The following is a 13356-nucleotide window of genomic DNA, read 5'->3' on the forward strand; positions in this document are numbered from 1 at the left end:
TATTTTATCCATTTATTGACTGTTCTTGTACTTACTGTTTCTTAGGCTACTGGAGAAAAAAGAGCTGCCCCAGATTCTGGCAAGAAGCCCAAGACTCCAAAGAAGAAGAAAAAGAAAGACCCCAATGAGCCACAAAAGCCAGTGTCAGCATATGCCCTTTTCTTCAGGGACACACAAGCTGCAATTAAAGGACAGAACCCAAATGCTACATTTGGAGATGTTTCAAAAATAGTGGCATCTATGTGGGACAGTTTAGGAGAAGAACAAAAACAGGTAAATTGATGCAGGGCTGTCTCACAAGATGTAGGAATCCTTGTAAAAAATTCCTCCTACCTCGATTCTGAATGAGCCATGCTACTTGCTGATGCAGAACTCTATTTCTGTATCTGTAGAGCTACACTGAGTTTTGAACTTGATGAAGACCTGCCATCTAAAAATCATTTTTTTTAGAGCCAACAGGTTGTGTTAAGTGGCTGTATTTGTCTTTAAATTTTAAAGGGCAGTTTGTAAAAGAGCTCAGGTTATAGTGTCCTGGAGTCCTCTTAAAGCCATCTTTTGATGATTCCTATTTCAAAGCCCTTGTTTCCTATTAATAAGTTAGAAAAGAGGAAGGTGCAGCATATTTACCATTTCCTTTGATCTGCCTTATGAATTTGTTACAAAGCGTGTTGATTTCTAACCTTTGAAGCCAATCCTCTGAGTCTCATTACAATGTTGTGTGGGAAATGCTATCTCCAGCTCCAACTTGGTACAGAGTGATCAGCTTTGTACCTCCTTGAGGGTTATTATTCTTCCTATACACATGGAACTGCTGCACATGGATTGAAGGGGGTTAAAAATCCCCTTTGTTTGTCTGTTCCCAGTAACAGTTAATAGAAGCTTCTGTGGGAGAACAGATTCCCAGATAGGACACCTTTTGGCAAGAGATGAATGGTACTTGTTTCTGAAATACATTTAGAAACTTTTAGTCTGATCTAACAGATGATAATGAACATGATTTAAGGGTGAACTTTAAATTTGCTGATGACTAAAAATACAGATTTAGTAATTTTTGCCTAACTGTTCTTATTTGACTCAATGGGATTCTCTCATGCTGGCTTTGCAGCAAGTCCAAGCTCTGATCCATTTTTTTTAAAGGTGTACAGATTTTTTTTTTAATATGTAGTTCAAATAGTTGTTTTGAAAAAAAATGCTCAGGTGTGTTTTGCTATTCTGGACTAATGCTGATACATTTTGGCATCTGAAATACTCAATGTTCTCATACCCCTGTTACTTGGAATCAATAAAATACTGTTTTCTGGGGAAGGAAAGAGGGTGTAGGTAGTCTTGTCAATCAGTTGGCTGCTCAGACTGATGTCAAATAGCAGCCTTTTGTTATTCCTGATAATCAACATAAATTGTAGTTCAAGTTCAGCAAGTAGACCTGAAAGCCTGTAACCTGCAAGAATATTTAGAACTTTGAGAGAAGAAAAAGCACATTTAACAGTAGAGTGTTTTCAGTTTTGGTTTATGTTTTTTGTTTCTTTGCAAGTGATTTTCAGAGCATTGTGGCAAAAACTTCTTAATAGTTGAAGTTAGTGAAATTGTGGTCTCTTTTAATAGGTATATAAAAGAAAAACTGAAGCTGCCAAAAAGGAATACCTAAAGGCACTTGCTGCCTACAGAGCAAGCCTTGTTTCTAAGGTAAGCCTAATATTGCCTTCAATGTAATGCAAGTGAGCTTTTACCAATGATACTGAAATATTTGGGGTAAGGGGGGGATGCTATGCACAATGGAAGTAGAATCCTAGGATTTCTGTAATACATCTCTACAAGATGTTGTGCTGTTGCTTAAACCCTGCTTAGTCTCTGCAAAAATAATTTCATCTCTCTACTGGCAGAATGATTACCAGAAAACATCTTTGTAATTGTACATCTTCCTTCAGCTGCAGAGGCAAAATAATGCACTTCACCACCAAAATAAAATTCAGTCATGAAAAATATACTGACCTTTTGACATGAATATTTGCAAGCTGTTGGCAGAGGTTTGTTTTTCCTCAAGTGCTGCTTCTCAAAGGGCAGAGTGGAGTTGGAGGCAGTTGTTGTGTGACAGAGCTGAAGTGTTCTTGCAGGTGAGGGGAAAGGAATGTGGCTCTGAATTTGGAGAGTACTAAAAAAGGGGCTAGTTTTAGTGCATCCTGAGTTAAAATAAAACCTGTGAAGAAAAAAAGCTCTGTCATCTTACTTGAGAATTTACCTTGCTAGATGGCAACACTATGCAGGTTGTGGTTCTGTTGCATCTGAATATCATAAATGGAAATGTGCTTATAGACATTTAAAATAAGGGTAAAACATTCCCAAGGTGATTATTTATCTAATAATATTTTACAAAGATCAGTTACAATATATTCAATCAAAAGAAAACAAGCGAGGGTGATGATGTCTTAACTCCTGAGGATATTTATTTGAATGGAAAGCTGCAGAGTGTTAGTAAATAATATGGAAAATTGCCATGTGTTTTAATTAATGATTAAAAATACAACATCAGAAATTATGCACATGTTTTTGGAAGATTTCTTCCCCTTGTGTTAAGAAGCTGTGTTTTACTGTTGCCTCTGGGGCTTAGATAATATTCTAAAAGCCTTTAGTATCACAATGCTAAGTTCAAAACCAGCAGGAATTCTAAATACCTTTGTGGGATATTATTTTGTGAATCTTAAGTTCCCTTTTCAAAACCATCAGAAATAATATTTTTTTCCCCAAAATCCATGGGACCAGGACCACCAAGAAACTTCTGGGTAGATTGCAGGTGGAAATGACACTCAAAGTCATTGTATCTCATCTCTAAATTAAGACATTCTTTTTGGAGCTTTTTCACGTGAGATGGTTGCTCAGGGTAGGGATGGGCACTTGTGCAGCACAGTTTATTGCATTCTCAGGGAAATGTCTGAAGAGAGTCAGTTAATTGCTCATTGATAACTCATGGGGTGAGGAGTGTGTGTGCTGCTCACTCCCAAAGAGCAGGGTTTTCCTAAAAACGTGTAAATGTGTTGGGCCTGTTCAGTGACAAAATGCCTGTGACATCTGTGACTGTGTGGGGTTGGTCAAGGACACAAGTTAGTTTTTGTCCAAGTAAGACCTGGAGGTACCATATAGGGAGGCAGATAAAGAGGTGCTGCAATGTATTGGTGGTGAGTGATTGTTTTCAGACTTGAGATTGATCCGTTGTTTGATAGAAAACAAAAGGTGGCAAAGGTCCCTGAGTAGCTGTTACTTTTATTACCATGTAAACATAACAATGTTTTTTCTGTTGAAAAGACAATTAATTTCTCTTCCAAACACAGGCTGCTGCAGAATCTGCTGAGGCCCAGACAATTCGTTCTGTTCAGCAAACACTGGCATCCACAAATTTGTCTTCCTCCCTCATTCTGAATAGTTCTCTTTCTCAACACGCGACGGTGTCGGCGTCTCCCCAAACTCTTCAGCAGCCCCTTTCCAGAGCAATTGCTCCAAAACCCTTGACCATGAGACTGCCAATGAATCAGATTGTAGCCTCTGTTACCATTGCACCCAACATGCCAACAAACATTGCAGCTCCCTTGATAAGCTCCATGGGCACAAACATGGTGGCAACGCCGTCTTCATCCCAGGTCAGTCCCTCCATGCAAAGCCAGCAGCACCAGATGCAGCAGCTGCAGCAACAACAGATGCAGCAGATGCAGCAGCAGCAGCTACATCAGCATCAAATGCATCAGCAAATACAACAGCAAATGCAGCAGCAGCATTTTCAGCACCACATGCAGCAACATTTGCAGCAGCAGCAGCAGCATCTTCAGCAGCAGATTAATCAGCAGCAAATGCAGCAGCAGCTGCAGCACATACAGCTTCAGCAAATGCAGCAGCAGCAAATGCAGCACATGCAACACCAGTCCCAGCCTTCCCCCCAGCAGCACTCCCCAGGAGCCCCGCAGATCACTTCTCCCATCCCTGCCATGGGGAGCCCTCAGCCAGCACCTCAGCAGCACCAGGCACAAATACAATCTCAGACACAGACTCAAGTATTGTCGCAGGTCAGTATTTTCTGAAGATAAATGATCTTGCAACATGGCTTTGTGTTGATGGAGGGGGTAGGGGTAAACCATATTTGGCTGAAAACTGTACATTGTTGATGGTAGTTATGCAGGGATGCATAACAGATCAAATGATCCTCTAAAGTGTCTATTAGATAGGCAATAAAGAACTACAATGTAGCTGTGTATCATCTTTTAGCTGACTATAAATCATTTTGTTTAAAAGAAAAAAATGCTGTTCTCTTTTTCATGTGATGCCTTTTTAATTTATTTAAGCTTTACCTACAATATGTGAATCAACTGGCCTAATAAATACCTGGACCTTATGACTGCAAAATGGCCTTTCAGAGTTATTTGCTGTAACCCTTCTTTCTCTAAAAGTGAGTAATGCACTTCAAGGCAGTATGAACTCATGAAGCCCTTAAAGCACAGTTGTAACTACCTGTAAAATTATGATTGGATTTCATACAATCATACTTGTATGACATGAGTTAGTTAATGGCATTTTTTGTCATGAAAAAATAGAGTAAATCACAGATTTTTGCCAAAGCTCTTATTTTTTTCTCTCTCTTAAATGTCTTCAGAAAAACAAATGCAAGTAACTGGACTTAAATGTTGGACCCAACTTTTCACTTCATTTCTCCAAATGAACCTGCCATAGTTCGTAAGATAATATATATTGACATTTACCCTCTTACTTTAATTCCAATTACAGAACAAATGTGAATATTATATTCTGTGTTGAAGTGATGAGTTTCAGATTTAATACACTGTATTTTTAAAAGGGAAATGCACTTAAATAAAACTGTTATTACAGAAAGCTAAGATGAGAAATGCAAGTTATTAATACGCTGTAAAACCAGTAGAATATTTAAATGAAACTCCACAACTGAATAATCAATGTAAATATTTTCTTTAAAAGTTGTAAGTTTTCATATCATGTGTTGTAAAATTTTCATAAATGAGGCTTTAATGTAAACACTGGTAACATGAATTATTAATTGCTACATTGCTTATTGTGTTTTTATGCTGTTTTATACTTTTTTATGAGTTATGATAGCAGCAATTAAGTTGTTTGTATTTTGCTTATCTAAAATAAATGCTTTTATCTTGCTATAGAATAAACACATTTCAGTAAAACTGATGAGCTGTAAGTCTTTGATAAAGAATCCAGAAATGTTTCCTTCTGGAAATGCTTTCTTGGACTTTTTAAAACTCCTTTGGATTTTTACCAAATATTCTGGGTGAGCAGGTACCTATGGGAACAGAGCAAGCATTTGGCTTTTGTACCCTCCATGATGCTCTGCTGAAGAGTTGTGGGCAACTTCTCTGAGGTGTCTGTGACTTCAGGGAGAGAAAGAAGTGGTGGAGTCACAGAACAGTCATGGTGCCCAGTGCTGGTGGTCTGCAGGAACAGGGAAGTGAACCTGGCTCTCAGCAGTCATGTTCAGAAATGCAAATCAGCACAAACTGTGGGTTTCTATGTATCCAGGAATTTCAGATGTAAACTCAGCTACTGCTGTGGGCTTTCCTCTGTGAGCAGCTCTTGGGCTGGTCCTGAGTTGTCTGACTCTTATTTTCTTGTTAAGGTAGACCGTGGTGGCGTGGGGAGGATGGAGTGGGCAGGTCTTTCATGTGAAGGGTTTCAAAACATTAATATCCAGTGTGTTGTCATTTTGCTAGTGTGTTGGTATATTTTTGCTCTGGACAGAAAGGAGAGAGCCTTTATTTCCTTGTTTCCCTTCTTTGCCTGCAATATCTGTGCTGAGTGCAGTCTGACCACTATCCCCAGTTGTCTGGCATGATTAATTACAGCATCTGTCCTGTCAGAAGCTATAATGAAGAGGTCTTGATAAAAATTGCAAATTACCACTGGCAACAATCTTAAACTGCTTATGATAAAATGAAAATTAAAAACAGCAAGTGTCAAGCCTGAGCAGAATCCTAATCCTGTTTGAGGCATGGTTCCCATGCTCAGACCACATCTCCAAAATAATGGAATAGAGATCCCCAAAAAGTTGCAGCCAGACTTGAGGAAAGAAGTACTATACCATGTGAGTTTCTTCAAAATGAATTCAGCTTTCAATATTTCATCATCCTCAGGTACTCTGTTTATTATGTACAAATATTGAACAGCAAGAGATTCTAATTATAAATTTATAGATTTCTTGGAGCAGAAAAAATCATGTATAAATTGAAGCTTTTCATAATAGGTGTTAGTTGACAGCTACCCATGCTCCTAATAGCCTTAGCATGATATCTAATAATGCCTGGGATGGAGGGTGTTTATTCCAAGTGCAAGGAAGCCTGTCTGCATTAGAAATGGCACGACAGAGGCTGGCTGGGAGAGACTTTGTGTGTGTCAGTTTTAAGCAATGTTACATAACAAAGGGAACCATTTTATAGTCGTTTTTGAAACCTTTAGACAAATGTCTTCAGAAATAATTGCTAAACTGCATGTGACAGTAATTGTGTATTAGTTCTATAATTGTCATTTTGAAGACCTATGAAGTATCGTTGGAAAAATGTCACAAGTGATAAGAGTTAATTACAACTGAAGTCTGTTTTCAACTATTTGCAGCGAGAAGCAGGTGTTATTACACTCATTAAATGGTTTCATAAATCCTGGGTTTTATCACATTTGATTAAGAGCTGCTGAACTACTGATGTTCAATTCCAGGAAAAATAGTTTTAATTACTGCAGCTTAGAAAAAAAAAAGAAAAAGAAAAGAAAATTAATCATCAAGCAGGACTATAGATTTCAAATATCAAAATTTGAATCTTGAAATTCTGCAGCATCCCCCTACTTGCCACAAAATTATATTTTGCATTACCCACAATAGCATATTGCAGAACATCTTGTGTTTCAAACTGTGCAAGTTTGTGTTCATGTTCCCTAAGTCTAAGTGAATAACTGTGCTATCATAGGTCATAAATAAAACTGTTAGTTTAAATCGCTTGATACGCAATTTATACAAGAAAAATGCAAAATCTGTATGGTTTCAGTGTTGTACATGGTTTTTAAGAATGTTTTTCTTCATAGCATTTCCAAGCACTTAACTGCTCCCTCTTTTCCCAAGGTTTCAGATGCTTTATCACCTCGGTTAACCACATTCTACTTTCACATTAACCCAGGTTGACACATGATGAAAGAACATACGGAGGTTTAATTTTTAGCTGACACAGGGTCATTAGTTTCTAACTTGGAGAACAAAGCCTTTAAATACCTCTGTGCAACATAATCTCAATTTTATATTATCACCTGAACATTGTGGTTCGCAGGACAGATGGATTAAATATCTCAAGTTTAACCACAAGTCTTGCACTGACTCTTTTCAATGGGGATTCCTATTTGAATGGCTCCTTTTCCATTTCTCACTTCATGGAGTATTTTGCAGCACTGGACTGCATTCTAACCTTTCCCTCCCCCCTTTGTTTGGCTTTTGTTTTGCAACAGCTGTTATTATCGTTTTTGGTCAGCTGTGATTGCTGGAGGCAAAATAGGACCAGATGGTGTTTTGCTATGCATGAATGGCGAGTTAGAGGAGTTTAGATTGAATAGGCCAAGTTTGAATGGTGTCTATGCACCACCTGCCCTCTTCAGCAGCAGCACACACATCATAGGAGCATGATCTGTCTCAGACCTACTAGAATTGGATGGGAATGGAGAGCGCCTCGTTGGATTTTCTCCATATTTATTGATCTTCCATGCACTAACAGCATAATGCAGTACACAGTCAATTTGAGTTAATTGGATATGACACAGCATGTACATGTAATCTATCACTGGAGTCTCCTGGTACATTTTAGGGTTTGCTGCCACAAGAACATGCAGTATTAGCCTGCATTAATAGGCTAAGTGGATGGAAGCAAACCAGGATCATTGTAGGGTTTGATTTGACAAAATATACTGTAGTTTTACAATTGTGCCCTTGAAAATGCCAGAAATGCAGTGAACTATGAACATTTCTGATTTGATAGACTGAGGCTGAGTGTTTTGTCTCAGAAAAAAAAAAAAAAAAAAGTCATTCCCATAAACTTCTGTGCGGTTTGCCAGTGAAATTTAAAAAAATGGGGAGCAGCATCCATAGGGATGGGCCAGTGCCATTCAGAATAGTACCAAAGGGCTGCTTTGGTAACCTAAAACTGGTCAGAGGTGGAATTTAAATGTTACATAAATGTAAGAACTGTTGTATGCTCCGTTAAGGCTGACTGAAAGACATGGGGTATGAAAGACTTGTGCCTGGACATTACAGAAGAAAATACATATGAATAAAGAAAAAAAGTATAATAAAATATATAATACATAAATTATTTGCATTGTGACAGCACTTGGATGTTTCAAAGCCTACTTAATATGTAACTGAGGGCTGCGATCATGCTCTAAGTTGGCAGGAGCTGCTCACTCGGCGTCTTTGTCTGTGGTGTCAGGTAGCCAAGTGAGCTACTTTATTATGAAAATTGCATCCAACTGAAAAAATGCTAAATATTTTCAAGTGCCTGTGGGAAAAGCTAGGTTTGTATTAAAGGATTTGGTTCTTAAAGTCACCAAGAAGTTAATGCTTCTCAGGTGCATCGGAGGGAGAGAATTTTCGATTATAATACTAAAATCTTTGAGAAGTGAATGTATTGCTTTGAACAAGCTGCTGTGACACTTCAATAGGCTACACTGGAGATTTAGAATGCATTCTGTTTACTTCAGTTAAAAACCAGAAGAGTATTTTGTCCAAGTTTTTGGAGCATTAACATCTTCAGCCCCTAAACAAACCGAAGTAGTGGAGAGTTTACTTGGAAGGTTTGAAATTAAATTTATTTTAATCTTCTAGGTAAAAAAAGTTGAACAGATAATTATACTTGTCCTGCAGTTATATAGACACTTCTTCCAGGGATCATTTATTCTCTTTCCTCTCCAGGAATATCTTTATGATGCAGTTACCTTTGGTCTGTTATTTTTCTCCAAACTGGAGTTGCTACATCATTGTAACTCTGCTGCTCTAATTGTAAAAGAGAGGCTTTGATCCAGAAAATAATTTTAAATGAGCTGATAATTCATGTATAAAAGTAGTAATTTCATTGAAGTAACTACTCATGTGCTTTGTTATACAGTTGCTCAAGTGCTTTCATAGATCAGGGGTCTAATTGCAAAACATTGTATTTGTTTTCCAAACAGATCCAAGTATTTGCAATAACAATAAGAATCTAAAAGTAATCTTACATTTTCTGCATTTTCTGTTATGAAATTCTATTAAAAACAAGTCATGGGTCTCTTTTTCAAGTACAGATATCTCACCCTAGTGCTGATTCAATGACTGACTCATCATAAATGTGTAAAGAATTACCCACCTGATGGTGAATTGTATCTGCAGTCATTAGGAGGGATTCTACTGTGCACAGGTCTGAAAACTTCTACCTGGATCAGCAGTCACAGCTCTTGACTGAGCAGATGCCTTAACCAAATATTTGTATTTACAAAACAGAGAGGTAAAGCAGGCAAACAAAGTGCCAGGGTACCTGCTGGCAATATTTGTGAAACCCAAAGGGTGCAGTTACTGCAGGCTGGTTTATTTTAGTGCTATAGCCCATACTGTACTGATAACAAACATATACATTGCATTAGCACAAAGTGTATAAGTAATAAATCCCTCGTGTTACAATTTTATTGCTGGTAGTTAAAGGTACTTAATCTTGGAATTGGTTTTGATGTTCCAGGAATCATAAGAATTGACTGTTATATTTAAAGAAATAGTAGCTGTACCATTTCTTACTTTCCTCTTCCTAATTTTGGAAGTGAAGAATATTCAGTGTCTGGAAATCAGAACTCACTTTGGAAAATTTTACTGTATGGACTGTTGATCAGGGGATTATCACTGCTGCTCTGATGTGTGTGTATACATATATATACATATAGAATAAACAAAATCTTGCACCCTGCTCCTTTCTGCTCACCACCTGTGGAAAGATTCTCCTGAAGAACTTCTCTTCTAGCCCCTCTTTGAGTTCCTCCTGTTCCAGCAGGTCACAAGGAAATTGATATATTTTGCACACACAAAATACATATTTGTTTTACTAAAGAGATGTCCAGATGGGTGCACTTAATTGTATGTGGCAAATGTCTAAAATATACATAAATCTAGGCATGCATTTGGGGATTTTGGGGTTAACATGTTAGGTGCTTTGCTGCATGGACTGCCAAAGGATTTGGTTACTGCTTAGCATGCCTTGGCACTGACAGAATATAGATGAAGCTAGTGATAATTATCATCCTTAAACAGACTTTCTCCATTATAGAATGGTGACAGATAAATCTATGAGAGTTTTGGTCACTTACAGCAGACAAAAGTATTACAGAAAATCTTGAGCCCATGGTGAAATACATGTATTTCTGAGTGTCAGTTTAGATTCTTGTGTTTCTGTAATTCTGGACAATCTCTTGGGTTTTTTCCTTCCTTTTCTCATTTAACCCAAATGAAGTTATCCTTCACATCAGAAAATGACCAAAACTTGCTAGCAGGCTTGGACAAATTAAACATCCTTGAACAAAAATTGTGATACTTTCATTTCTGTTGATGTTTCCTGTAGCTGTACTTGGCTTTAAACTGAAGGTGGAGTTTTTTCTGATTATTTCTTTCCGTTTTCAAAGCTGCTGGTCAGCAAAAAAAAAAAAGAACTGATGCACAATTCTGCATCCCTGCCCTTCCAGCTGCACAAAGGCAGCTCCCACTGGGAATGGGTGCTGGTCCCAGGCACTGTGGGTGCAGCACTTAAATAATTCCATGTCACTCTGGTGTTAAAAGTCAAAGCAAGGTATAACTGAGCATTTCAGAGGGAGCAGGGCAGCCCATGGTGGGTCTGTGCATCCCTGGTCCCGTGGCCGTGGGGTGTGACCTGCAGCCTCTGTGGGGCAGGATCTCCCCGGTGCCAGTCCACCACTGGAAAATTAAAATGAGCTTTGCAGCATGCTCAGGACTAAATGAGAGCCCATGAAGCCAGTAAAAATAATCCAAATTGTTTCAGGATACTTTGGACCGGGGTTTAGCTGAAAATGGACAGAGAAATGCAGACATTATGAGCATGCTTGTAATTTTTTCCAATGACGTGGGAATATTTTTTGGAGAAACCGAATTTGAAGGAGAGGAAGGAACAGCAATTTTCCTTCTGAATTGAGAAAATGAAAACTGTTGGGTGTGTGTTGCTATCACAGCAAAGTGTTTCTATCCAGGCTCAATGTTTCAGCATGTAAACAACTTCCACTGAAATCTGCAAAGTGCCTGTGCAGAGCATCTGGGAAAATATTTGTGCTTTAAATGCATTAAGCAAAATGATAATTTTATTTAACTTTGGTTAATCAATAACAGAGGAGAAATATAATGTTTTAATAAGCTTCTGCCATACAATACAAAGTCAATGAAATAATAAAATACTTTTTTTTTTTTCTTTTAAATGTGCATAAATTATAGTGGGGTTTAATTTTAGGGAGTGTGGGTTTTTTCCCCTATAGTTATCTGTATATTTTATCTGCACTTTGTTGCTTTAGAACAACGTCATTGTCCACTGTAGACAAAATATGCACTTTGTTCAATTCCTTACTTGAGGTCAAATTCTCTTGAGGAGAACAAGTGTGGGTTGTGTAGCTGTCAAAAGAGGGTTTAGTGCTTGACCCTAAGAAGCATTCAAAGCCCAGATCTTTCTTTTTTTTTATTGCTTTTCATTTTCATTGTTTGTACTTTATACTTAAGAAGGGGCCTCTGCAGAGGGGAAAGCCCCTGCTTTCGTATTCACAACCAGCAGCCTTCTACTGAAACACCTCAAAAGCTTTTCACAGCAAGAATTTGGAAACCACTGCTCTGTGTCAACTGCTGGTGCATAATCAGGCTGCAGATGGAGGGGCTGGGGCAGGACGTGAGGGTGCACGTGCCGGATGGAGCCCAGGCAGGCTGGATGGAGGTGCTCTAGGGGCACAAATGTTCTGGCAATAAACAGAAAGTACAGGAGGTACTTAAGCTTGATAAAGCAGGAGTGTGAATCCAAAAGGTAAGCTGGTGAATTGATGGAGTTTAGAAGGTACAGACAGTAGCTGTGTGACTGGACACTCACTGAAAAGTTGATGATACACTTTTATATATTTGTGCTCCAACAGAAGTTGTCTTACATTCTCTACAGATGGTGTTTATAGAGTGTGCACGAGCTCAGAGTTAGAAATAGCCATAAAAATGGCTGTAGATTTTGTGAAATTATTCACAATTACTGTTGTGTAATGGAAATGTGTAAATTTTGCATTACATTTTATTTTATAGAACTACAGTGCAATTATACTTGTAAAAGCTATTGCCAGGATGAGGTACCTTATCTGTAAAAAATTCAAAATGCTTATAAGTGTTCCTAACTGGACAGGAGTTTTGGTTAACACAAAAAAAGTGGTAAAGCTGATTTCAAATCCTTTCCATCCACACTGGTAAGACTGTTGGCCTTATAATTTTTTTTTTATCTTGAGTAGTAACTCCAGTTCTCCAGGGCCATTCCAAGGGAGCCAGGAGCACAAGAGGACCAAACAAACAGATGGACTGAGATACCAGAAAGCTGAGCAGTGGAGGAAGGTCACCTCTTTGGAAAGTTACACAATCCTTGGGGGAGCCTGGCTCCCAAGTAGGGTGATTCCAGGTGCTTCCAGGAGGGAGGTGGGCACTGCACAAGCCCTGCCCTCTGCTGCTACAGGCAAGAAACAGGATAAAAGAAAAGGGGATGACAAGATAATTGGTCATCTACATAGAGACAAACTACATGTACTATGTATTTGGATAATTTGCACTCTTAAGAAGCCTAACAAGGAGCAGTTGCTGGCCTACTCAGAACAGTCTCCAAACAGGCATTCATGTGGGGAAGCATGGTTTTAATTACACAGATCTCCAGCCAGTATCTGGGAGCCAAGGAAATGCAAGGGTACATGAGCACTCTGTATCAGCATCATCTGGCTCAGCCAACAGGAACCAGTTCACAGACAGCAAAGGAAAATAAAAATTGAACACTTACATGGAGAAATAAAATAGCATTCAGGTTGAGAGTATCAGAAAAAAAACAGAATAGAACAAAGCAAAGCAAAACAAAACAAAACAAAACCAAAACCCACCCCCAAAACCCAAAAATAAACAAAAAACCTCACAAAAGCAAAATACAAAAGCACAAAAACCCCCAAAGACAGCACTCTCAAAATTACAAAGTGTATGAGCTTTCATGTGTAGCAAAAATTCCTCCAGAACTGTATTTGTTGCTCATAACAGGCAAGTGGGAATAACATGACAGGTTTGCAGAG

At 38.4% G+C, this 13356-nt stretch overlaps 1 protein-coding gene across 6 annotated transcripts in view; it reads left to right on the forward strand.

Annotated features, from left to right (window-relative positions):
- The window catches only part of TOX3 (TOX high mobility group box family member 3), a 97334-nt gene extending 92142 nt beyond the window's left edge, over window positions 1-5192 (forward strand). For 4 of the 6 annotated variants that reach the window (XM_056500916.1, XM_056500917.1, XM_056500918.1 and 1 more), the window contains 3 exons: window positions 46-273; window positions 1603-1683; window positions 3324-5162. In XM_056500916.1, coding sequence (XP_056356891.1) covers window positions 46-273; window positions 1603-1683; window positions 3324-4064 — 1050 coding nt within the window. In that variant the 3' untranslated portion in view covers window positions 4065-5162. Of the gene's footprint in view, window positions 1-45; window positions 274-1602; window positions 1684-3323 lie in introns of all 6 variants that reach the window. The other 2 variants (XM_056500914.1, XM_056500915.1) reach the window with 1 other exon arrangement.
- The last annotated feature ends 8164 nt before the right edge of the window (window positions 5193-13356 follow it).

Source organism: Oenanthe melanoleuca, chromosome 11 (genome assembly GCF_029582105.1).
Source record: "Oenanthe melanoleuca isolate GR-GAL-2019-014 chromosome 11, OMel1.0, whole genome shotgun sequence".
NCBI lineage: Eukaryota > Metazoa > Chordata > Aves > Passeriformes > Muscicapidae > Oenanthe > Oenanthe melanoleuca.